Source organism: Micrasema longulum, unplaced genomic scaffold (assembly GCF_059751315.1).
Source record: "Micrasema longulum isolate JH-2025_06_02 unplaced genomic scaffold, ASM5975131v1 h1tg000978l, whole genome shotgun sequence".
Lineage (NCBI taxonomy): Eukaryota > Metazoa > Arthropoda > Insecta > Trichoptera > Brachycentridae > Micrasema > Micrasema longulum.
In genome coordinates, this window is record NW_028278168.1 from 114,981 (window position 1) to 142,971 (window position 27,991).

The following is a 27,991-nucleotide window of genomic DNA, read 5'->3' on the forward strand; positions in this document are numbered from 1 at the left end:
TTTACATAACGCAAGTGAAAATAATTATATTTATTTAGTTTTTCTTAAAATAATCCGATACATATCACCAAATTAAAATAAGTTTTCTCTATGTTTATGTACATACTATATTATGTAACTTGGTATGTATATAATTCAGCGTTAATATTAATAATCTTAAAATTACGAAACAAATTTTACTGGCAAAATCTTGGCATCTTATAAAACTCGTGTTTTCTTGTAAAACTAAAATTATTTATTAAAACTAAAAATTAATTCATTTTATACGCTACTAAGAAAATCAATATCACAATACTGTTATAAAAGTACCTAATTGACTCCAAATTAACATATTGGCAGACATAACAGTCTACCCTGCATATACCAAGTACTGCTACAATTCGCTTAACTCTTCCGTCTGATCTTCCTCTTAGTCTTCGTGTATATTGTGTAAATAATCAGTTAATTCCAAAATCAACAATTAGTCATTCATTCTGAAGTCTAATTTTACAGCACACTATCCATCTTATTTGTCAAACACTGTCAAAATATAGAATATCAGTTGTAATCTGAACAAGACGCTTAAAACAATGATAGTGTTGCGACAAATGTGAATATCAAATCAAAGATTTTTTCGTCTACATAAAATACATATAATGCGATCACATTTGACAACTCAATTTTATATCCTATTAGCACAAATACAGTATTCTTTAGCCAATGTAAAAAGGACATACAAATTTCAGTCAAAGATTTTAAAATTAAAAATACATTCAAAAAGAATTTTGGTAACAAAAATGTACACATTAGAACCCTTACCTAATATACCATTGCAGAATGTGACATTGTTTTTATAATTAGGAAACTACAATGTACTTCTTTCGTTAATACATACAACTATTGAAATCGTATTATAAAATAATGTTACGTTAAGCTGCACTCATTTCTAACTCGGTGACGTCCCAACTTTTCCAATACTAGTGAAGTGTACATGCAAGTATTTCAGTTCCGAACTTCAAGTTCTGACATATCGTTTATTCAGGCTGGCTCTTCTGAAACAGGAATAGTCATTTGAACATTCATATCTGAACGCAATATTGAATATTTATTACTTTTGGTAAACTGCATTACAAAATACTAAATGAACAGTTTAAATGCTAAAATGTCGGTTTAAGGTGATTATAAAATAGCGGCGTTAATTACATTGATAAGCATTTCTCATAATTTTTAACATACTAGTTTTTTTTTTAGAAATTCCAAAAAATTTGTGAACATATTTAAGATTAATTAAAATATAACCAAATCAATAGTCACGAATTCACATCACTCACCAGCTGCTAAAGGAGCCTCTTTTCGCATAGATCCTGGAAAATTAATGTTGGTTAATAAGAGGTTAGTTTCAAGAAACCAAATTATTATTAGTGACAAATATTAGTCTATTAGATTCTAGATCTACATATAAGATTTAGCAACACAATTAAGAAATATTTTGAAGTACAATTTAATGCTCGAGTCGTCGAGATCTCGAGCAAAGTACCTTTCAAGTAATGTAACTGGCCAAAATTACAATGAACTTATGAACACAAACACAACACCAATATGTTTTTTTCTTCCACCTTGTGGTGTATCTAAGTATAAAGGATGGAGTTTCGATGAGGAAGTTCAGTGCTATGGGAAATTGGATTTAAAAAATGTTTTCTTACATGCGGTAAAAATTAGAGCATTCAATTATACGGTGAAGTTTCTCAAAAATGTATGAAAAAAATTATAAAAAAAGTTCTTGTGAATCAACCAATCAATTACAGCTTTGTTATGTGTTATGATAGATTTCCGATTTCCAGGTAGCCATTTTTTTCAACATTTGGTGTATTTTTATGTTACGGGACTCTTCTTTTAAATGTCACACCAACAACAACTCGTGACGTTACAGGCGGAGTAATTTCAAAGTTACAAAAATTAAAAAATCATAGCAATGATGATACATACATAAATATACATATTTTTTTAATTTTGGCTTAGTTATATTAAAGAATTAAAACCACCGAACTTCCTCATCGTGAGGCTTGAGTGGGGGTCTAGATGGAATTTATTTTGTATAATTGTTTCAGTGGCATATCTAGATGAAGATCATATCACTAGCCCAAAGCATTATTTTTAACCACCAACAAACAAATTGTGTTTAATACTATGCGTAAAACTTACCAGTTAAGGCAGCTGGAGAAATACCAACAATACTACCACCAACGCAGCTCTCTACACCTTCTGAAAGTCATTGATTGCATTTGATTACCTTTTTGTAAAATAGTATTTACTAAGTTGTTTTAATGCTGGATAAAATAAAGATAGAATAAAGAAAAATGTATGGTGGCAATTTTTAAAGTATCTTAGTAAGGAAAGCCTATTACAACAGGTCAAATGAAAAAATATGACAGTTGATTTTCTCTCCGATGACGCTACAGTGCATATCGAGGTTCGGCCTCTTGCAACTTTCGCCTTCAACTCAGTCTGTCTTCAGCTGCCGTCTTCCAATTCACCACAAGGAGAAGCTGCACTGCATCTTTTTTCACTTCATCTTCCCATTTCAGTTTGGGTCTTACCACCAATCTCCTTCCACCTGGGTGTCCGCTCATTAGTCTTTTAGGGAAGCATGAATCAGGCATTCGCTGTAGATGTCCAGCCCATGTATAATGATATGTATTAATTAAATATGTCCTACAAAATTAAATATAAAAACAGACCTGTTGTACAAGGAGATCCATCTTTTACACGGTGGTTAGCAATAGGAGATTTCTCTTCACCTAAAAAAAATTACAAATTAATATTAAAATATCAACAAGAATTAGGTGGGCTTAGTGTTTCAATTTAAAAAAAAACAGGAAGTAGGGGTATTTTAAAAATAAGAATTTTTCAAAAGTGATTTTTGAGGGTTATATTTTTTATTAAGGATCCAGTTCTATTTTCAAATATATATTTATTTATTCAGTTCATATATAACATACAATACAAGTACTATAAAATGATAGAAATACAATATTGTTGATTACACGGGTTGACAAGCACTGACTTTACAGATTGAAAGGCGACTGAGTTATTGTTTCTCGACATAGGGATGATTTATGGGCTTCGGATGGCGAAAACATGTGGTACTTCGGTCAGCCGAGCAATCTGTATCTGGTACTTGATGTCTCACACCATATTCAGAAGTTTTCAAAAGGGCCTAAAAGCTGGCATTCGTACTTAACTGAGTATTAGGGATCAACTACTTTGATCTGGGTTTATCAAGTTATATGTCATACCAAAGAACCTGGTGAAATTAAAGTAAGCAACCTGGCAGGCAGAGGCAGATCAGTATAACAATGATTGTATGGGGTTAGTCGAGGGGTGCCCTTACCACCAAAGAGTTACAAACATGGAGAGCAAGCTGGTTAGGCTAACGCAGCCCTGAGTAGGTGTCTTAAGCCAGAAATTACCCGAAAAAATAGGTAAGCAGAATGGCAGGAAGATGACCCGGAATACTCTCGACTTCTAGAGCTATGAATCTGCCTTATAAAGGCCAAAATTAAGGGATGATGACAAATTCGGCGGCTGATGGGATGTCAGAAGAGTGAAGTGAGTCTAGGTATTGTGAACTCTGGTACACCTGGACACGGTCTAAATGTCGAATATAACGTCGAGATTTTTGGAAGGGACATCAATTTGTATATTACATGCAAAATACTAACCATGAGGAGTGGTAGCAAGTGACATGCTATTGGTTGTTGAAAGGCAGTTGGTTGGCTGCGGGGATTCAGCAGATCGAGCTCGTCCTGTGTCCGTTTCTAAACAGAGTTAATAAATACATTTATGATTCGTATCATTAATTTTAGTGCTTTCATACTTATAGATTACGCAGGCAGGGTATAGTCTAAGTTTATAACCGAGTTGCATAGTTTAAACCCGCTCTGTACCAGCAGATGTCCTGCGGGACATCGGACCCCCCCCCCGTATACATATACAATTCTGTAATTAATTAAGGGTGTTTTTAAGGGTTTCCATTTATGGTAAGACATTAGAAATACTAGTACTGAATAGAACTTGAAATAATCAATCACAAAACAAGCCACAAGATAAAAATCAGTTGTATTGTGGTGCCTCCGAGTAGGTACTGACTGAGGACAAGAGACCTGCAAGGTTGGCAGCCCTGAGAATTAGTGACGTAGGCAATACTGCTATTCCTCTTTATCTTTCACGTCTCCTCTCAACACCTCAAGATCTTTGATCCTCGTCGTGGGACTTTTACTCACAATGTTAGATGAATTATGTAATTTCAATTTTGTGTAAATATCATGAAGTTTAATAAAATAACCAGAAAGTTAGTGCTTCACATATAAATTTTCATAAAGTTAATTCATCAAAAATACTTATTAAGATTGTAAATAATTTGTGTGTAAATAAACAGTGTATTATACTCATGTAAGTACCGCCTTTTTATTTTCTTTATCACCGATGGTTTGTTGAGCAACTTTCTAAAATATTATACAAAGTGGGATATGCGTTAGGTGCCAATAAGAGACTTCAATGGTCATCTTATATCGTGTTTAGTCTGTAAAGCAGAACAAACACATCTTTGCGAGAGTGCGAAGCACACACAATCAAAGGCATACCTACAAAATATAAGAATTTAAAAAATAGATTAAAACACGTAAGTAATAGTAGGTATAATAAATATAAATATTTATACCTGAACGATCATCCATTGCTACTGGTGTACTCTCCCCAGATGTTAAACTGTACCTGAAAGGTAGTTTTATGTAATTCTGAATACATTGAATGAAAATATGAAACAACTTCTACAAAAAAATTTTTTTTTTAATATTTTTATTGGGAATTTTTGACACTACACAAATAAAATTTATGTTAAATCTATTTTAAATTGAAAAAAATATTAACCCTTAGAACTCCTTTGGCGAGAGTCATCCTCCTAAAATAAAAACATGCTACATCTCATATGGCGGGAGTCACCTGCCTGAGCGAATTGTCATGTAAAAAAGCCCAGCAACTTTCTTATTTTTTTACATAAAATGATACTACATATTACTACCATCTATTGAAGGAAAAATATACCTTTCTCATAAAAGAAGAAAAAAAATACTTGATCAAACAGATTTCTATTTAAAAATGCGAAAAAATTAATCAAGTTTTTACAAATGTCATTCAATGTTTGAAAAATGGCTGCCGCGTAGTGTAATTTTTTTGACAATAAAATTAGAAGGTAAGTCACACTTCTTAGCCGAGAGAGAAAAGTGATAAAAAGAAGGCGCGGAAGGCAATTACCCACGGATTGGAATGCAGTTTTCTTTCCGCTAGTAATGTATTATATGCCTTTATAAAATAAATAAACTTACATTGTATCATCATTATGCAGGGTCAAAGAAGCAGAGGCTGATGCCGAGGGCGGAGAGGTAGGGGAGGAGGGGGTGGAGCGGGGAGATGTTGGAGGGGAGTGCCCACCGCGCCAGAAAACTTCCACACCTGTAAGATGAAGTATCATATTTTTAGAGATGGTAACTCTATACTTCGGAACATGTTCTTTAAAAAGTATAGATAAAATTATGTGATACATTTTAGATAATATATGAATATGCAGTTCATTAGAGTTTTAAAAAACCTCAACTTTATGTGTGCGTAACAATAAGATTTCATGTAAATCATCTTAGTGTGCCTACTAATACTAACAAATTTTTTATGTTAACTTGGTTCACCGACAGGCACTAACACATTAACATAGGGTTATTAAACATTTGAGTGCACTGCATATTATGTATAGAATAATTAGCATTGTGAATTTATAATGAAATATAAAAAGCATTACCAATAATAGATTAAAGATGCTGAATGTAATGACATGCTAATTAATTTTAATGTATGTATTCTACTGAATGCAAATATTCTATTTATTGTCAGCAAATTGAGTAAATAGGATCTAGAAGTTATTACATAGCATTTAGCTTTTAACTTTTTTGGGAGAGAACCTTCCCGAAATATTATTAAAATTTAGCAATAGCGTTAAATATGCTGTTATTTTCATTAGCATGCTAACAAAGGGAAAACTTAGGAAACATAGATTACTTTTGTAGGTATATTAACATGTTTGCGGACACTTTTTTCTCATAGGATCCACTCATGTGGACACATAACTTTCTTATTTTTTCAAATATTCCAATTGGACCGTAGTTGATGGTTTAAAGTAAATCTTATTTGACGAACATATTGGGACACTTTTGTTGCTGACTGTTTTTTATAGATACAATATTCCTACCATATAAACTTCAGTTTCACATAGGCTGTAGCTGTCTTTTCACTAGCAATGACCTTTGGACTGATAACTATAGGTGTCATTTCCTAATATAGCTGTCATTTCCATTTCAAACTATTGTTAAATAGTTTATCGGGACAAAATATATTTCAATACTTTGTTTTCTTTATAATGTATTAATATTGTAATAATGTGTATGTTTTATTGAATAGACTCTGAAAAATAAAAAAAAGACACTATTTTGACAGCTATAGCCAGCTTAAACGTGAATATGTCAATCAATAATAATATAATTTTATTTTGAAGACTAACCATCAGCTGTACGATGTGAATGCAGTTCTGGTACGGGTCGACTCGGTGCACGCGTCTTTGCTCTTCTAGGACGTCCTGTAGAACAAAACACACCACATAATAACTCTTCTTTTAAGTTGTTTTTCTTGGTAGCAGAGTGGTGATGGTCAAACCAACGTGACAACGATTTGGCTCTATGGTTATCTATCCACTATATAAAAACTCATACGTACAGTCTAGTTACTTGCAATATGATATTGTATGTATTGATGTAGACACACATTGTAATACATTTATATATCAAAATCCAGAGGGCTTTTACAATCTTTAGTTAAAAAGTGCATAAAGTATTATAGCAATTGGCATAAAATAGAATCTTATATATTATTATTCTAAAAATGATTGATTGTGTCCGTCATGTACGGGCCAGTTTCACACGTATTATGTCAATCTACTTGGTCCAGTAAAATTAGGGTAAGTGGATACTTATTTAGTCACACACGGAAAGTTCCGGGTTCGAATCCCGGTGAGAATACAAAAATGTGATTTTTCTCAAGATTGGATATTCTGTGCTACAATTCCCCACTGTAATTAGGCCTCCTGGTCTGTTGTGGTGTAATTAAAAAAAATAAAAATAATAATAATAATAAAAAGATGGCAGGAAAAGTTTCTTTCTGAGCAAACAGAAAAAAGTGAGTATTTGGTTTACTCATTGGGCAATTCAGTAAGTGAATTGCCTATTTGGGGTACTACATTTTTGAGAAAAATCACATTTAATTTGTGTGTTCTCACCAGGAATCAAACCTGGATATATAATATATAGATGTAGATATGATGAGCGATATATACACCTATAAGCAAAATGATACATTTGACAGTCCAAAATGTGCCTATGGGCCAGTGGAGTGGCTATATCCACAATAAAAGGTCATCATCACCCAGTAAACCAAATGCAGGATAGTTTGATCATCTATTTTGTGAAGGTAAGGTGATCGGTCTTATGCTTCAGGTACCAAATTCAGGAACAATGAAGTATTGCAGTTCAAAAAAACATTAAATCAATATTTCACACCCACCCTTCCAGGAATCTAATGCGTTTTACCACTACACAGTGAGGCACACTTATTCCCACTCAATTTTCTTATCCAGGACTTTAACTATAGAACTATATTTTTCATCCACCTGGGCTGATATTCCAAATGCTCTTGTGGCCGTATATACATACAAAATACACGAGAAAAACTGTTTTCTCGTGCCACGAGAGTGGTTCAGAATAGCACCCCTGGACAGCTAACAAAATAAGGTGAATTGTAAAAAAATTTGTGAATTTTGTAACCTTAATATTATGTTTGCTGTTGTGATTATTGAAATAAATATAATGTTAAAGTATTAAGCGCTGTACCTTTGACGAGATGATGCAACTGAGTGTGGTTGGACGGGAGATCGGCCAGGCTGTCCGGGGAGTGGCGACCTGGGGGGGCTCCGGCCGCTGACTGTGGGCGCTCTCCGCCGCCCCCCGACCCCGCCTCCGACACCCGCCTCCCGCCCAGGGGGGTCGCCTGGACACATACATACACAATTGTCACACACATGTATTGATGTACAAAAATATGGAGGTATTGAGGAGATCTGAGAAGTGGGAAGAAATTTTTATCGATATCGCTTAAAAGTTTTTAAGCAACTTGACTGATCACAGTGGAACTAGACTGCGATAATAAACTCACACAAGGGCATTTGAAAAATTAGGATATTGTGGCAATGTGGCTTATTGCCATAGATTAAAAAAATTCTCAAATGATAAATTTAAGTCGACGTATCGGTTAAACGATAAACAATCACGGTGAAAAACGTTTATCGCGTCGATTATTGCCCCCACTGCAATTGAGCTACTTAAACTGCCACATGTCATTATATATATACTTTCTTACTTTCTCTTTTTGTGGTCATATCTTTATTTTTCCATATTGTGGATTTTAGAGCACCAAAGATGGTAGCTATCTTGTTAACTTGAGCTTGTATTTCTTCACACAGATCAGCTCCTCCAACCGGTATATGCCTAAATATCTGAAGGTGCTAATCTGAATAATGGGTTTGTGCTCCACAGTCAGGTTACAAGTTTTTGGTATTTTAAAGGTCATACTATTGAATACTTCCGAGATGAAGGCACTGAGAATCATGGCAGATAAATATTCATTTTCTCTTTTCAAGATTTGTTATCCTCATGTTGTATTGGCTTTAAATTTTCATAAATAAAATAGATATTAAAATATTGGTTATCAAAAAACTAACTAATGAACTATCATCAATCACACTCTTTTCACGGAACAAATTGTAGTAGAATTTTTTCCTTACCAGATTTAAGTAATCCAACTGATTTGCAGAAAAAGAATAAAAAATATGTATTAAAAGAGTTTTTAGTTTCCATAAGCACCAACCAAAAGTATCAATAAAATATATCGACATAAACCAAAAAAATCAAAATACCGTGACAATATTACATTACAATGGAGATACCAACGCAAATAGAGTTGTGTGTAATACATATTCTCGTCACATTTTGTTGTCCTGTTCAGAAATTGTATTTATTTATGTATTTAATCCACATAAACGCCCGGAGGGCTTTCACAAGTATGGGACATAGATAAAATATATGATGTAAGTAATAAAATATAGCGTTTAGTACATTCAAATACATATTCCTACATATAACCAGTGAGACAACATAATTTATAAACACATAAATATGTATCTACATATATAAAGATGACATGATACACAAATACTGTAAAACATTTAAATAAATCAATGTACCTAAGAAGAACAACTTTTTTTTAAGATACGCTAATAAAAAATACACAGTTGTAAGCGGGTAGAAAAGAAAATTATAAACAAATTATAACATGTTTTAAAATGCTTAAAAATATACATCTGTAAAAAAGAACTAAGCAAAACTTAAGAAAACATATAAGAAAAAAAAGATAAAAAAATATATAGATTAAAGTAGCTATAAGAAATAATTAACAATAGCAAAATAAATTTTAACTTCAAACACATAACAAACAATAGCAAAAGATAAAACTATTGTATGTAAAAAATCATGTGTATTACATACTTTGGTAAAAATAAGGTTAAAGCAAAGACTTGGTGATAGATTAAAGATTACATAATATAAGTATTGTAAAACATTTCAATAAAGCACATATAAAATGAATAAGAAAAAATAAAAGATCTAACTATGAATACACAGTAGTGTGAGAGTAGAGTAAATGATAACACTTGAGAATTTTATATTAGAATTAGAATCTGATTACAATTTTTTTGTTATAATTATTTTATTAATAAAAATTGCAACAATACATTTTACTTGTTGCTTTACAGTGAAAAATACAATACCTTTATGCATTCATCTTAAATGTGAATATAAAAATGTTGGCTTTGAGTACTATTCTCATCACCTCATTCTGTAAGACTTGAATACGTAATACGGAAGTACCGTTGACAAATGTCAATTTTTTTTAAACACACATGTGTATGTAAGTATCTGTAGTATAGTATACAGACCGTTGTATGTAAGTGGACTGGAAGCGGAGGGGGTGGGGCAGGGCGCGGCCTCCTCAGAACCCCTCGACTGACATCATCTAGATCACCATCCTCATATACACCACGCATCACTGCATTCCATGCTTCACTGAAAAATAACAACCATATTCCCTAAATTTAAAAAAAATCGTACATAATATTAATACAGTACAGGCGTCCAATAACTTTTGTACAATTCGCTTATTTGAAACATGTCACATTTTAAAGTTCTTTGGAACTAATGTTCGCTCCAAGCTTTGTAGAAAGCAAACCATTTTGGTTGAAATAATTTAAGTACGTATGTATTTATCATTTTTTAAATAATGATTGTGCTAATTTCAACATTTATAAGAGGCGTGTTATATATTTTTTAAATTTTTGAGTAATATGCAATAAATATTAAGGAAAATTTATTATTTTATTTAATAATTATAGCCAGAAATTTATATCTATGTATAATAATTTCGGTAGATTATTGACTAATTTTAGAGTAATCAATGGTTTTGGTTTTTGTTCTGAAAAGTAAAGGAGACTGCTAGTTACCGTCCAAAATTTTTGCAGTAGTCAATAGTATTTTTGTTTCTCTATCCATCTCCATATCAAACTCGTTTTAGACCAATGATTGAGATTACCGTCTTTGTTTAACTTGTATATGTAAAATATCAATGTATTATAAAATAAAACCATATCTTGTTTTCAAATATACATACATGATGACAAAGGCACAAGATGTAATTTTTATTTCATCATTCTTTCATAAATACATATTTATCTGTATTTCTAAAATTAAATCACCATGATTTATGTTTTTTATCATTAACTATCTTTTTCCGGAACAAAACACCGGAAAAGATAAAACAACATAATTATCAAAAAATTCTTTAAAAAAACATTATACCCATTGGAAATTAGGTTAAATTGATATGAAACTATGAAGATATGTTATACAATTTGTTTATTTTATTGTACACATATGATAAAATTGCATATGAAGGCGGAATATTTTTTAAATTTTTGAGTACATGTTAAAAAATAAAACATAATATGTATTTGATAAAAATGTTACCTGTATTAAAACATAAAGTATGATGGAACTTTCCAGTCTCCATAAAAAATGAAGAGGATGAGAAAAAATGAATAGTATAAAGAATCAAGGATTCAAATATAAATAAAAAACAACGTTTTGAGTATGTCGAAATGTCTGTATGTAGAGAGGCTGGATTTCACTCCCTAAGGAGTAAAGATCTAAATTTATTGCAAAAGAGAGAGACAACATTTTTGAATGGAAGTCTAGGCATTTACAGGGCTTATGACCTGTCAACCAACCAATGACAGGTGATAAGCCCTGTAAATGCTTAGACTTTCATGTTTCCTTCTCAATTTTTTTTTCTCTGTTGCAATAAATTAAAAAACATTAATGATTAGAACACCTTCGATGAGTACATATATAATACAGGGAAAAACTAAAGCACTATGTAGATAAAAAAATAGGTTTTAGCGGGTAACTCACAAATGCTAATTTTAAAGTTACCTAGTTGTAGTAATTACCCCACAATAAATATATGTACGTACATACATACATATGTGTATAAGTCCATTATGTTTGTGTGTATACATTAATGTAAAAGCTTACTCGATCTAAAGGAGAAAAATTTATTTACATATACTCCGAGATGCGGATACTCCGGGATATACTTTTTTAATTGATGGCAAAAGGTTATATAACACAAAAGAAAGACAAATTAGTTTTACTCACGTGATGTGACCAGCTATAGGCTGTAAGGAATGTGCCAGCGCCCTTTGAATAACAGTTCTAGAAGGAGTAACCCGCCTCAGGGCGCTCGAACTTAATCCTTGTACGGCTTGGTCAGACGCTGCTTCCGCACAAGCCTAAAGGAAGACATAAGTAATAATCACAAGTATTGTTGCTTTTAATTTAATTTAATGAACAGCAGTTGTTCATCAGATCAAAACAAAAACAAATGTTTTGTTAACAACTTTAGAGTACCAATGCACAGCCCTATACACCACCGGGTGCAGATAAGGAAGGATGATTATTGATTGGAGCAGGGTTCCCAAACTACGTTCTGTGGAACATCAGTGTTCCACGGAGCCTGAATAGGTGTTCCGCAAAAAAATGAAGTAATTCTATACGAAAACAACTCTTTTGCAATATTTTTCCAAAACAAGTAAGTACGATTCCTGCGTAAGTCATTATAAAACTCTAATTGATTTCATTAGTGACTCTGATTTGAAATAAAGATTAAATTATACCAGGATGAGTTTGTTGGTACAGTACACCAATATGTCAAAACAAGCTACATATTATTGTTTTATATCCGTTTTCTACAACTTATTTATGCGAAGTGGGATTTTATAATTATGCTGAAACAAAGTCAAAGTGCAGAAACAGGCTCGATGCTACAGCAGAATATGTATGTGAGAATTCAACTCACCGAGTGCCTGATATTAATTGTGATTCAAGAACTCGAAATCATACAAGGCATTGAGAGTTTTATTAAATATTTTTTTTATATGAATTGTTATAATTATAAAAAATTAATAAATGTTTTGATAACATTTTTTATTTTTACTATTATGAATTAGCCAACCTAAAAAATAAGCTAAGAGATCTGTTAGAATTTTCGGATCTGCCAAGTGTTCCGCTGCAGAAAATATTTAGAAAACCCTGGGTTGGGCATTTTAAAATTCAAAAGTGGGAGTAATTCCATATAAATTTAAGAGCATACATATTTTTTTGTTATGTATTAGAATTTATGATGCCCATTGGTAAAATGATGAAACCATTTGATTTTCCTAAAGATATTGTAGGTTATTTTAATATAGAAATTATAATATAGATATGAACATTATCTGTTTTTGCATTTGAGTTACATGTATTTCTATTATATTAGCTCTATTCGTCATGTATATTTTGAATAAATGAAGCTTATACCTGCAAGTGATTAGATATTCCGGAATGTAATAAATCAGTAGCAGATTCTAGAAGTCGTGGAAGAGGTGAGGGAGGTAATATACATCGAGGAACATCGATGTCTTCTATTGTATCACTGCTATAGGACAAAAATATAAGTGTAAAAATAAAGTGACTTGAATATACTGGAAATAGATTCGAAACGTAAATACAACAAAATTGAAGATGATAAAGGCATATGGCGGTAACAGATATAACTTAAAATAGTGCACACATAATCTCAGAGTAATAATGCCCTGCCCGCTAATGGAGACAGCAATTTTGCTTTGTTGCATAGTAACTGATGGTTTCATTTCTATGCTTGCAATTCTCTACCATAGTACCTACGGCCCATTGTTTTGCTACAAGCTGTAGCTAACTTTGTGATTGAAAATCCTAGAATGGTTTTTGTCCATGTGGGAGCGGTAGTGCGTTATTACTCCGAGACACACAATACAAATATTTAAGTGTGCTCTAATAATAATAAGATTATAAATATTTATTATGGATATTGTGAGGGTTAAAATACCTAGGTGAGAATACATCTGCTGATGCATTTCGTAATAATCTTTCTTCTAACTGCTTCCAAAGTGGCTCAATTCTTTCCAAAGCCGTTCTCCCGCCTCCCAGCACATCAGCAGCAGGGAAACCCACCTTTTGTAGGGAATGGTTGTATTGCAAGGCTTGCGAAAGTTCACCAACTCCTAAAAAATGTATTCGTATGTTACATAAATTGCTTTTGATATTGATAAGACACAGACACCAAACTTTATTAAGTTTAATTGAAAATACATACTTCGGAAGTTTAAAAAAAATACAAAAAAAATTGTTGACTGGCCACAATTGAATCTGAAAACAATTTTCATGTTTTTTATTTTATTTAAGCTACTTCCAAACAGCTGGATATGGGGTTGAATCATAATCGGCTGCCTTCTATCTTAAGCTTGCCTGACATCTGAATTCTACTCCTGATGTCATCTGCCCAACAAACATTCAGATCATCTATGAGAATATTATTATGAGATGCTTTTATAAAGTCATGCTCTTTCATATTTCTTTTCTGTTAATGGAAGATCCGCTACCTTACATTTAATGATATATCAACAGGGTTTGGAACATGATTTCTTAACTTTCTAGAATAGATGAAGATGCTTTTGATTTTTATATTAAATTAATAACCTGATTGTTTAATGAAAAAATACTCAGTTGATTACATTTGGAGCTTAAAACTATAGTAAATTTCGAATTCTTTATTAACCTTTGTGAGTAAGATGGTTTCGGTCGAGACTCAGATGTCTTAAGGATGTGTTGAGCCGGAGTGCCCTCGCCAGTAACCTCGCCCCTGCGTCGCCCACTCCGTTACCCGACACATCCAGACTGGTCAAGCCACGCGCTGCTCCCAAGGCACCAAGTAATGGAAGTAATGTGCTCTGAAACAAATGTTTATGCAGTATTGAGATGCCGATATTCATATTAACATAATTAAATCTAACCAACAAAAGTATAATAGATAAAAAATACATTATCATAATATTTGAGAAAATATTATGAAACTGAATTTATGAAAATAATTATGAAGTAATGTTGATGCATTGAAAAGGTCCAGTAGAGTCTAGCATTTTAATAAAACAAAAACATTGTAAAACTACTCTAATTTTTAATTATATGTTACACAAATATATATATTTTTAGTTGACGTTTAACTAAAAGTTAAAGTGGTTGATACAAATTAGTGTAAAACAAACAAGTGTCATATCACAAAATGTCATATCACAAAATGAAAAGTGTTTTGGATATTTCTCTTCTTTGTATGAACTGTTATAGAATATCTGGTGGAGGGATAGCAATAGCTCTGGTTCGCTGGATTGGACTTGGTTCTCGCGGTCAGAAAAATAAGATTGATAATGACAGACAAATAGGAGGTACACTGACAGTGATACGAACATTAAAAGCAAAAAATGGCAATAATAAAATATATGAAACTTATGTAAACAAAACATTTAAGTTTGTAAGTGAAAATTCTTGATGGAAGTTCATTGTAATTTATTATATAAATAAAACACGAGTGATACTTTAATCCACAAATTTGGAATATCCAGTGACCGGTTTCATCGCTTTCGCGACATCTTCGAGACTGGTATCTTTATTAAAAAGTTAAATGTATTTATACAGAACAGAGGTAAGGATACATAATTCAAAGTTATATGTAAGTAAATTAAATAAAGTTATTTTTATCTTAAGGATCATTATCGACAAATTTTCTATGGGTTAACTAATGAATGGATATAATGTTATTTTAATGAGTTTAAGTATTTTATTTTATTGTTGGTGTCCCATCCTTCGTGAGTGTGGTTTTGTAAATAATGATTTCTGAAAAACAAAGGGTAAAAAGTCATTAGTAAAATTATATTACAATGGGTAAAGTAATGGGGAATGCACATGTGTTATCTGTTCATTAAGTAATTCTACGTCGGGTTTATTTTTTAATCTATTAATTTCGAGAATTTCAAATTTGTCAAGTTTATGGCCTTTGGGTGCAATATGAATTATTTTTACATTATTTTTTAAATTGAAGGAATGTTTGTTTTTTATTAAATTATTGGCAAAATTTGAATTATCTTTATTATTAGACCATGATTGTATGTGCTCTTTTATGCGTGTTTTAAAGGCTCTACCCGTTTGGCCTACGTAGCATGTATTTTTACAGTCGTTACAATTAAGAAGGTAAGTTCCTGAGTTGGAAAACTTATCTTTTTTGTCTTTAGTATTTACCAACAAATTAGCTAAGGAATTATTATTGTAAAAATAATGTAAAAATAATTCATATTGCACCCAAAGGCCATAAACTTGACAAATTAGAAATTCTCGAAATTAATAGATTAAAAAATAAACCCGACGTAGAATTACTTAATGAACAGATAACACATGTGCATTCCCCATTACTTTACCCATTGTAATATAATTTTACTAATGACTTTTTACCCTTTGTTTTTCAGAAATCATTATTTACAAAACCACACTCACGAAGGATGGGACACCAACAATAAAATAAAATACTTAAACTCATTAAAATAACATTATATCCATTCATTAGTTAACCCATAGAAAATTTGTCGATAATGATCCTTAAGATAAAAATAACTTTATTTAATTTACTTACATATAACTTTGAATTATGTATCCTTACCTCTGTTCTGTATAAATACATTTAACTTTTTAATAAAGATACCAGTCTCGAAGGTGTCGCGAAAGCGATGAAACCGGTCACTGGATATTCCAAATTTGTGGATTAAAGTATCACTCGTGTTTTATTTATATAATAAATTATGTAAACAAATAATATGAAAATAATTAACCTATTGAATTAAAATTTGTTTGTGCAATGTGCGGATCTGAAAAGAGGCCGCAAGTCGGACGTACCCCGGTAAGTGGAGAGGGTTTTCAAGGTTCATCTCTATGTCAAAAAATGACATATTACAATACACACATATCAAAATCAACCAAATAATCGTGGATCTGATAAAACTAAGCTGTGTATATATTTTTTAATTACGTACCTTGAGTTTGCAATCACTAATGTCTAAAGATGTCAGTACAGATTCAGGATCTTGCAGTACTTCCACGAGTGCCTATAAACATTTAAAAATATTTATTTTAATTAATGTTTGTTGTTAGAAATATGTTCTACATTGAAAATAAGTTACACAATAATACAACATTGACTTTTTGAAAAATTACACCTTGGGATAAGTGAAATTCTAGTAGAAATGCAAACAAAATGAGATATCAGATGTACCTGAACAATAGGAGCAGCGGCTTGCCTTCGTCCTTGCATACGTGCAACCACTAATCCACGTAAAGATCGGCTGCGACCTGCTGCTGACATTACTCCCGCTAATTCGCCTTCAATACCTAGATCAAATGTTTAAAAAATATATATTTATTTGTTAATATAGGCAAGCACAATAAGTACGAAAATATGTGCATACATAAAATACTAAAAAAATGATTTTAAAATACCTTTACAATACAATACAAAAAATACAAGAAAAATTAGGTTGGACTTGCCAAAAAGAATCAGGCTCTTGTGTCTGAAAAATACACGGCACTAAACCATGCCCGCCTTCTCCCTTTTATGTATTTTTTTAGTATTTCGGTTTTCATAATTGTTTAATTTTTTCCCCTCTCCTATATTCATAGTAAATATGGATGTGAAATCTGTAATTGGTCTTACTTTTTTAAATTGTTTACTTATTACCTTGTGTTGGTATGAGTTAATGTGGGGCAACTGACAGTACAACTTACGAGGCACTTGCAACGTTATGACTTGCTATTTCAAATTTCTATCTAGAGAGAATTTAAAAATTGTTTTAAAGGTGCATGTAAAGGCCAACACATACAAAGCAAATCACTAATTAAATGCATTTGTTTTGGCAACTCTCAAATATAAAAATAAAATCAATTTCAAAATGCAATAATAATATGATAGAACTAATATTTAAAAGTTATTTGACAGAGTATACAAAACTCCCGTTTTAAATGGTGGTATTTTCCATGGAATACTGAAATTAAGAATAATTACACAAAGGTTTCCTTGTATTTATTTATTCATATTTTTCTCTTACAAACTATAATTAATAATAAAAATAATGTGTCCTCACTGGGGTTACCCGTGCCGAGGACACTTAACAATATACTTTTTTTAAATGTTTTTGCATTAGAGAATAAACAAAGAAGACTAACAATAAACAGAGATAATTAACAAAATATTCACAGTTTTAAAAACAAGGTATATATGTACATCCAGATTATTTATACTACAAAACGCACAATGAAAATAACAAAAACCTTACATAAGCTATACACTTGTGGAGCGGTTGATTCAATATTGGTTTGGGTGAATGAGACAATCCATTTTACTTCTACCTAGCTCCACTATCCAATTTTTTATAGCTTTTTTAAACATTTTCTCGTTACTAATTGTTTTAATAGATAGTGGAGGTAGGTTATAGATTTTAATTGAATAATACTCAAAATCCCTACAAATCAATTCAGGGTATAAAATTTAATTATGGTTTATTGTATCTTAATTTATAATTTTAATAAAGATTATTTACTATCGGTTTCAGACAGTGGATGTACCCTTTTCCACACTTTTGGTACAACATTAAGTAGATATTCAATTGGGAGTCAAGCTTACAGTAAATGAATGCTAGTGAAAAATAACTTACAGTTGTCGGAGAGGTCAAGGTGTGTGAGGCAGCGTACTCCCGGCAGGCAAGCCTCCAGCACCAAAGGGCCTCCGGTGGCGAGAGCCCCACGTAGGAACAGTCTCAGGTTGACGGCTGCTTCATTACATGCTAGTCCCAGCAACACATTCCTGTTTAACAAGTTGATAGAGATATATAAGGGTTTAAACCAGAGAATTATTCAACAATATTTTGGGAATGTTTACATACTGAATACAACATGTAAATTACTGCCAGATTTTGCCATAAGTTAAACAGGCAAATTAGGAAAAAAGTATAAGAGTAGGAATTAGAAAAGCTTCTTCCCTTGGGCTGAGTGAAACACCCGAGTTTATAAACGATTATAATTCATATTTTTATATAATTAAATTGTTTGTTCTTCAGAAAAAAATAAATACTAAAATTGAATCATACTTTAGTGCATCTTGTGGAAGTCGGCAACAAGACAAATCTAAGTGGTCGAGAGCAAGACAGGCCGTGAAGAACTGCCTTAAGGAGGGAGGAGGATCTCGTGAACCTCTGCGGTTACTCCAGGGATTGTTGGCCAAAGAAAGCCATCGAAGTTTCGCACCACAGCCCCTAAGAAGAGCTCCAAAAACCTGTCAAATTTATAACAAACCATGATACACATCATTTTCCAATTTCTTTCAAGTATTAAAGAAGTAAATTGAAATTTATTGATACAGAAAAATTTATGCACTAAATGCTAAATCAAACACAAATCTTCAAGACAACAAGTTGAATTCCATTAATATATCTTAAAAACTGCTTTCCATGTGCAGATCTAAAAGAAAACCTTAGACTAGATCCGAATCAGTGGGGCTTTCAATGGTCTAACAAGTAATGAATTGAGAGTTAACAATATGCTTCAAGCTCCTTATTACTAAGAAAAAAATAATCTTTGTTATTATCTTTGCAGGAGACTGCTGCGAGACATTGCATAGATTTACATATAGTTCTATTAAGCGTGTTGTCCAGATGTTTATTGAAATTTATGTTTTTGTTACAATTTTTATTTGTAGTATTCTTTAATAACATGCATGCTTCCACTTTCAATTATGTTGAATCCCAATACAACAGGGCTCTTGGCCTCATAGAGTTAGGAATATGTTATTATTATTTTTTATAATACGTACCTATATATGAATAAATAAATAAAAATTTGCCTAATTATTTATGTATATATTATTACCGTTTCCGGTCTTAGGACGAGGTTCTGACCCTAGTTAGACTGGCAATGATACTATATAATATATTTTTAAAAAGATTTAATACATAGATAAATGTGTAAATGTACCCCCTAATAACAAGACTAACAAGGTGTAGATTGTTTGACTTTACTTAAAAAGCTAATAGGTTGCAGTTTGGCAGTCTTGACCTGTAATCTGGATATGTATGTTTATCTGCTTATGTAAATGAATAAATAAATAAATTTTGATACATTTTTTTCATTAATTACGAAGATGAGTATGTTTTGTAATTTAAATGACAAAAAGACATAAAACAATCATTAAATTATATTGGTAAATAAAGACTTACATTTTCCAGCGTGATTTCAGTGTTTGATAAATTAAGATGTGTTAACACGTTGGGTTGAGCCAGAAAACTACATAAGTCCTGGAAATAAATAAATAAAAAATTTACATACTATCCGAGATAAATAATAATAATATATTTAGATAATATTTAATAATTATCAACTGAAAAATGAATGAAAAAGTATTAAAATTTCTTAGATTTTCATGGGGGTTCAGATGCACAAGTTTTTTGGGTTATTTTCTAAATTTCAGGTAGCATTACAGCATCCATCATCAGGATTGATGTTGTCTGTGTAAACATATATCGTGAGCATACAAGGAAAACTAGCCAAGTCCACTTTTTGCAATTTTAAGATTTTTTTCACCAAGTCCAACAAACAAGAATTCCAACTTGGCTAGTTTTCTTTGTATGCTCATAATATGTTACGCATTGTACTGAAGATTTGTACCGTGTTGCAGTCATTAACATATAAATAATATTTACATACATATTTTCTATAAAATCTACTGTATGGTTCATAAATATTTTTTTGTTAAATTATGTATGTACATTATGATACATATTTTAGGAAATAGAGGCCTGAATTTAAGTTGAAAATATAGTCTTATAGAGAAAAGTATATTTTACATATTTAACCAATAAAATTATTTGAATTCACTTTATTTATTAATAAAAAGTTAAGGTAATAAATTGCTCACAAAGGTATTGTGTAGTGTTTAAGTAAACAAATAATTGTATTCATATTTTATATTAAAATTATACTAAGAAGTTTTATCAAAAAATATCTACAAAAAACGTCAATCCATAATACTTGGATTTTTGTTAGCAATCCTGATTATGTGTAAAGGACAGTAATAATATGAACTTTAAATGAATAATTAATAACAATTATTATTATATTAAAAAATCAACTCACATGTATGTCATCCTTAAGATTATTGTTAGAGAGGTCGAGGTGTGTAAGGGTCTCTAGGTTGTTGGTATTGTCACACAGCATCACACCGAGACTGTTGGCTGCCTTTCCTGTTATATTACAGCGAGCGAAGCACAGGTGCCTTAATCCCGTTTCGTTACTTGCTAGTGCATTTATTATGCTTATCGCTCCTAAAATAATAAACATTTTTTAATGCAAAAGTAATATCGTATTTTGCGTGGGCGGAGAAAAATAAAAAAATGTTAAATATCTGATGTCTATGACACAGTTGCTTTAAAGGACAAGTAAATAGTTTTCAGTCATACTCATGCAACGCAACTTATTTTAATATCCCTCTTTTTCTATGGATTTCTATAAAAAAGTTTATAAATTTTTCACTGCAAAAAAAAATACAATTTGCAATAAAAAAATTGGAAAAATACAGATATACAAAAATGAGCATAATGGCGAGTGTTATGCAATCTATAAAGTTATCATTTTTGAAAAAAGTAAACATGTATGTATATATTTGTGAAATAATCAAATGAGGCATATTTATTTTAGGTATATTAATAAATCTAAGGCGAATTTGCACATTAATTCTCTGTTCCCAAGAATTCACTCTCTCGGGAACAAACATACTGATGACCGAAAAATATATGTATTTGCTTTAACTTCATCAAACTTCAAGAAGCAATTATTCTTAAAATGTTTGAATAATAATTAAGTTTCTAGTATTTTCATTTGTTTTTTTTATGTTTTTTTTTAATATTTTAAATTGTATTTTTATATTTGTTGATTGTTTATAACCTCTGTATATTTAAAAGCCCTTTGGGTGTTAATAAATAAATAAAATGCATACGCAAAAGGGGGGAAAGCATAGGTTAAAAATATTGCGAGAATTCTGAGTGGCATATTTTATGGATGTCACTCAGATATACCTTTTGAACTTTTTCAAATATGGTGAATGGTAATTACATTTATTTATTTATACATTTCATAAAAAATACAATTGTTTGTTCAGTTTGCCCAGCTGTATGAAACAGTACTTACGATTTTCTTGTTTTATTACTTTAAAATATTTTATTCTTAAATTGTTTAAACTTTATACTGAATATGTTGTATAATTTTTAGGTTTTTTTTTTGATAAATCTTGGGTAATAGAAAATTTATATTTTTTTTGAAAAAAATATTAAGCCAAATATATTAGTATTATAAATTTTTGTAAAAGGCAGATTTGCCGTTTATATTAATAAAATAAAATGTCCCCTGGTCGTAAGCTTTGTAATCCCTATCAGTAATTAAGTCTTAAAAAAACTTGTTTCTGTTGAATTAATTGAGGAAGTTCAGTGGTTTTTTTATTTATCTGTTAGTTGAAACTAATCCGTTTTTTATATTTAATTTCTATGTATCGTATAATTATCGGTATTAATCCTCACTTTCGAAACTTCGAAATTACACCACCGGCTAAAGTTTCTGACACTTTAAAGTTGAACCCCGTACAATTATAAAAACAAATTATTTGTACCCGCTAAATCTAAGTAAAAAAACATGGCTACCCCGGAAACTGGAAACCGGTTACCACAACAAAATAACAAAGCTATAATTAATTGATAATTTTACCTGGACATTACAAAGTAGTTCATTTTCATAATTTTTTAGAAACTTTGTCATATAATTAAATGCTTTAATTTTTATCGGGAGTAAAAAGACATTTTTTATGCCAAAATTTCCCAAAGCGCTGAACTTCCTCTTTAAAATTAATAACTTAATTATCAGTAACATGTAGTATTTTGTCTATTGTCTCATGTAATTTTTCTAACATACCTTTATCTTCTATAGGGTTATCAGTAAGATCCACGGTGTGCAGCGAAGCAGCAGCCGCTATGCCGGGGGCCAGCCGGGCTGCCCCGTCATGGCGGAGCCCAGCGCGGGGCCAGTGGAGTTCCCTCAGGGCCCCCCGCCTCAGCGCCCCGCTAAGGGCGGCGCCCCCACCGCCCCCTTCCCCCGGGCCACAAACACCACGAAACCAGCGGTTATATTGTAAAGCACACACGAGAGCACTTATTTCTCTGAAAAGATTTAGATTGTTTTTCAAATTACAAGTCAAATCTACATTGATATTAATTTTGTAGAAACTCTAAATATTTTCATTATTAGGGTAAGCAACAGGCACTGTTTAAACGCCTATTGGAGTGCATGCCACTGGTGGTGTGAGTTGATGTGTCATAGTAACAAACATGTTTAGACCAGATTTTAATGAGCATGAATCATTCACCTGGTTTATGATGTGTGCTGCTGATGGCCAAACTGAGCTAGCAGTGCATAGAACGATCTTGAATTAGAATTTTATAAAACTATGATAACTCTTATATAAAAATTATTACTTATTGATTCAAATCATATTTTATTTAATTTCTTTTTTCAAAAACTACAGAAAATGCCTAAAAAAATACCTTTAAAATCGGGTAACATTGACTCATATTCACAGCGCATATCTTTTAACACATCGGTATTTAGGACCTCAATATAAAATATCCTTAGAGAGGCGAGGTTATGTAACATACATCAACATCACATTATAATATTGTTAAATATATGCACTGTTTAGAAACAAATCCAATTATCTATATGATAAATATAGATAATTAAATTATTTTTAACTTACTTTGGGTCTAGATGTTCAAAATCTCTCAGCATCAATACTCGTTGGTTGTGTGTGTGATACATTGTGTCAATATCCCAAGCTACGTCTTCCCTGAAAAGCATAAATATCTATACATTTGAAACTATAAAACAAAATATAATATTATTAATGTTAGAATCCTATATTACATTTATTAGAAAAAATCTAAAATATGAAAAAAATTATTAAAAATATAATAGTATTGAACAGTTTTTTTATTATTTTTTTGTTTTTGCTAGTGAGTCACATAAACGGCTTAACTAGGTCAACTTCCCTGTTTTAAGACAGTAAATGCATTTTTATCCACTTTAATAGTTTTCTTTTATACTTTCTTTATTTAAAAATAAAATATTAAAAAGAATATTAAAAATGAAAATACAAACACATGTAAAATAATAAATTAGATAAAAGGTGCTTTGCATATCATATTCTACTTAAATCGCCAAGTTTACCTACTAAGTTTATAACAGTTGTTTCACCTAGTAAGGGAAAAACACAATATTTTTATAAAATTATTCTTAAGATTGCTATTGGTTGAACATAAAATATACCTGAAAGGAACCTGTAGCAGATCACAAGCTGCAGCATATTGGGCAGAAAACCCACCACACGGGCCTCCAACAGTGGCTCCTATGCCTCCGGCATCGAGAGCCCCTGGGACGGATATCTACGGACATCAGTCAAACTTAATTCTAACAAATTTAAAGCTATAAGATACAAGCAGGAAATAAAAAGAAACAACTCAAAAAAAATAAGAAAGTTTTGACATAAAAATAAGTATTTTGAAGACAGTTCACAGTTTAGACACATGAAATTCTGAGTAAATGTCATTCAGAAAAGATGTAACAGTAAACAGAGGCACACAAACATACTAACTGAAGATAAAATATTTAAATTACAAAACGTAAGGATAAATTGTCAACTCACCAATCCCATTTTCATTGAATCCTTTCTAGTTAGAAGTGACACATTAATAAAATTACTCATACATTTTAATAATCTGTGTCATCGAAACCACAAGATTACTGTTCAATGAACTGACTTAGTTTTAACATTAATACATACAATTTTTAAGTACTTACCATGTATCCTACTAAAAAAATTACAATTTCAAAATAATTTACAATAGGTCTTGCAAAACACTAGTTATTCACTTGACTGGATCACAGAAAAGGCAACACCTGCTCTGCTGTATGGATACAAAACAAATAGTATTTTTGTCAGGTGATGATGTCATATTCATTGCCTACTTAATATGTATGCCTGTTATCAATTACAAATAATAATTCCATATAAAACCACACTCCTTCCTTGACTTCCCCCAAGATAAAACCACAAGGTTTATTCAAATGAATAACACTACACTCAACACATTTGCATCACAATAAACAGCTGGTTTTCAAAATGATTTTTGTTCAAAACATTGAATTGTATCTTTTAAAGTAGAAGCAATAGATGAAGAAATAATATTCTCATGAAACTTTTTTTTTTTAAATAAATCATCGGTGTACACAAATACTGGTAATTTTGATGAGTTGGCATGAAATATGTATTTAAAAGGGCGACCTTTACTCTAATATTTCATGATCTCTGGACTGGATCTGAAGCATACAACTTCGAAAATGTGCAAAAAAATTTAAATAATAATGAACTTCTTTACAATGTCACAGGTTTATGTGATCACGTGTTTGCAATAGCCAATAAATTATAGCGTTATGTTGTTGTAGCAACCGGAAACAGATTTTCAGTTTAGGGGAAGCCATGTCTATCAACATTTAGCAGGTACAATTTATAATTGAACGGGGTTCAACTTTTAAATGTCAAAAACAAAAAAAAGCTGTCATTCCTACAAACTAATCTGATCATATCAAACAATGTCATAGAAAGCCTGCAAGTTAGTGATTTGTACAATAAACGTCAGTTGAATTAATGTTTTCTTTCTTCTTGTCAGTTGTGCTTCACCGTTCAGATGTGTGTTTTGATCACTCACCAACCAGAACTCGCGACAAGCGGTGTAATTTTGAAGTTTTGGTGGGGATATTTAAAATTATAAAACTTTTAAAAATCATGGCTATTATGATACAAAAAAATAAATATTTTTCTTTGGCATAGTTTAATAGTCTATTAAAAAAAAAAAAAATTTAAAAAACCACAGAACTTCCTCATTGCAGTGTCCTATGCACTACTGGGTGCAGCTAGGGAAATTATAATGTTTTGTTACCTTGGGTATGATGTGAGCGAGTGCCGCTCCCGGGCAGAGGCGCGCCAGGGCACCAGCGAGGGCGCACACGGCACCCACAACTCGAGCACCGCCTTCAGATTCATCTCCTATAAATTAATTAAGCATAGTGGAACCTCTATATTCGTCATAAATATGTTCCTGGGAGTCTAACGAATAAGGAATATGAAAAATAATTCTGCCAATGTTTTAACATCCACATTTCCTCAACTCTTCCGTCTGTTGAGTTTTGCGAAGTAAAAGAGCTGAAACCCTTATCATGTGGGTGCTAATGAATGCACATTATTAGTGTGATTTACGTATGTAAATTTACAGCAATATTTAGAAAGTAAATAATATTGTTAAATTATGTTCAAAGTTAGATTTTCTCCGTTTATTGAATATTGAGTTATCTTTTTTTAGTTATGCAGTGAATCAGCTTTATTTAAATTTATTTCAACAGAGAGGGAAAAATTTTTGAGAAGGGAATATGGAAGTCTAGGCATTTACAGGGCTTATGACCTGTCATTGGCTGGTTTAAGTGGCCACTTTACACACTGTATAACATTCACCATTCTGCCCAAGTTTGAACATCCACATTTCCTCAACTCTGTTTTCAGGCGTTGCCTAGTAGGTGATTTGGTTCAGCCGGATGAATCTTACCCACGTGATAAAGGTTTCAGCTCTTTTACTTCACAAAAGTCAACAGATGGAAGAGTTGAGGAAATGTGGATGTTCAAACTTGGGCAGAATGGTGAATGTTACACAGTGTGTAAAGTGGCCACTTAAACCAGCCAATGACAGGTCATAAGCCCTGTAAATGCCTAGACTTACATATTCCCTTCTCAAAAATTTTTCCCTCTCTGTTGAAATAAATTTAAATATGAACAACTCCCTAGGGAGGAAATCCAGCCAGTCTGCAAGCATTTGGACATAATCAAACTTTGTCAGCTTTATTTACTTCATAAAGCAGTTAATAACTCAAATATAAATTACAGCTATTTAACTATTTATTTATTAATGATTGTAGGATAATTCCCACAATTTTCTACAAATGAAAATATATTTACCAATTAACAGAGAAAGTGGTTTCGTATCGGTATCAAACACAAAACATAAATGATTAGGTTGACGACTTTCTAGGGCCTCGATTTCTAAATAGTGATAGTGGGCTTCAACCTGAAAAATATTTTTAAAAACATAAGTAATTAACTTTTAAACATCAAAACAATAGTTCTGACAGAAATTCACTAATAATATCATTAAGGTTCTTTAAATAGTTTTCTCATATGATTTTTAAAACATACCCTGGCGGGAACTTTTACAGTGAGGACGAATAACCGACTAGAGCAAAAAACCTGAAAGAAAAATACAAACGAATGAATGGGTTTTCAAATGAAAACAACACATTGAACTTTATATTAGTTAAGAACTTTACTTACCAGAACTCTGTTCTCCGCTTTAGATTTATCTCCTCTGGTTTCAAGGCGTACCAGGGTCTTGAAGAATATCTTAACATTCTTACCAAGCAGGTTGGTGAGACTATCTGCAAAACATAATTCACAAACTTATAGATATATAAACGCAATTACACAAACGCATAAATTCATATAAAAGTGTGACAAATAAAGAAAGTATTTTTTTTTCACAAAAGTAGAGCAAAACTTTAACAGTCATAGTATTTATTACGGTATTATTGTCGGCAAACCAACCATTCCAATCATTATTCAGCTGTGATTTGGTGGACATCTTAATAAAAATTAGGCGGTAGGATAACCTTAAAGCTATTTATTGCGATAACACCAATTAAGATTGTTCATTTTATCTTAAATTTAAGTTAACTAAATAAACAACACAACAAATAGTGAAATAGGGCATCCTCCCAATACCGAATTAGTCACGAATTCTAGCATTTTGACAGTAGTTTGACAATATTACAATGTTGCCCCTTAATAATTCAGTGTTGATTAGGTACTTTTAAAATATTCAATATTTATATTTATTGAAATATATATCCCCAATAAATATTTCAATAAATAAAACCAATGAAATAAAAATCCCACCAAGCCACTTTTTGTAGATTGATGGTGGAAATTTACTTCTACCTATGTATCCTTCAATATTTTTACATTTACTTCACTATAACAAAATATAAAAAAACAGTAAGACTAAACTAAAAGTGAATACGGCAAAAACGAGTTTATTGCATTTTTTTTATATTTTTGAGATATTAATGTCATTTAATGATCGGGAATGAATTCAATAGAA

At 31.5% G+C, this 27,991-nt stretch overlaps 1 protein-coding gene across 6 annotated transcripts; it reads right to left on the reverse strand.

Annotated features, from left to right (window-relative positions):
* Positions 1-27,682, reverse strand: LRR (capping protein regulator and myosin 1 linker 1 leucine rich repeat protein). 6 transcript variants are annotated; one of them, XM_088232365.1, is made up of 29 exons: positions 27,436-27,682; positions 27,166-27,269; positions 27,031-27,081; positions 26,794-26,902; positions 25,727-25,833; positions 24,057-24,172; positions 23,488-23,577; positions 22,647-22,891; positions 20,823-21,010; positions 19,907-19,984; positions 18,782-18,966; positions 18,350-18,498; positions 16,915-17,030; positions 16,676-16,747; positions 14,377-14,548; positions 13,648-13,822; positions 13,101-13,215; positions 11,901-12,034; positions 10,127-10,253; positions 8,918-8,935; positions 7,968-8,124; positions 6,587-6,661; positions 5,364-5,490; positions 4,700-4,752; positions 3,702-3,797; positions 2,718-2,777; positions 2,182-2,241; positions 1,311-1,343; positions 868-1,031 (listed from the first exon to the last, which is right to left on the reverse strand). In XM_088232365.1, the coding sequence occupies exons 1-29, from the start codon at positions 27,470-27,472 to the stop codon at positions 1,018-1,020; spliced, it is 3,063 nt and encodes a 1,020-aa protein (XP_088088491.1). In that variant the 5' UTR covers positions 27,473-27,682; the 3' UTR covers positions 868-1,017. The 6 variants fall into 6 exon arrangements, with proteins under 6 accessions (XP_088088494.1, XP_088088491.1, XP_088088490.1 ...); XM_088232364.1 differs by having other exon boundaries at positions 13,101-13,218; XM_088232366.1 differs by lacking the exon at positions 8,918-8,935 and having other exon boundaries at positions 13,101-13,218.
* Between the last annotated feature and the right edge of the window lie 309 nt (positions 27,683-27,991).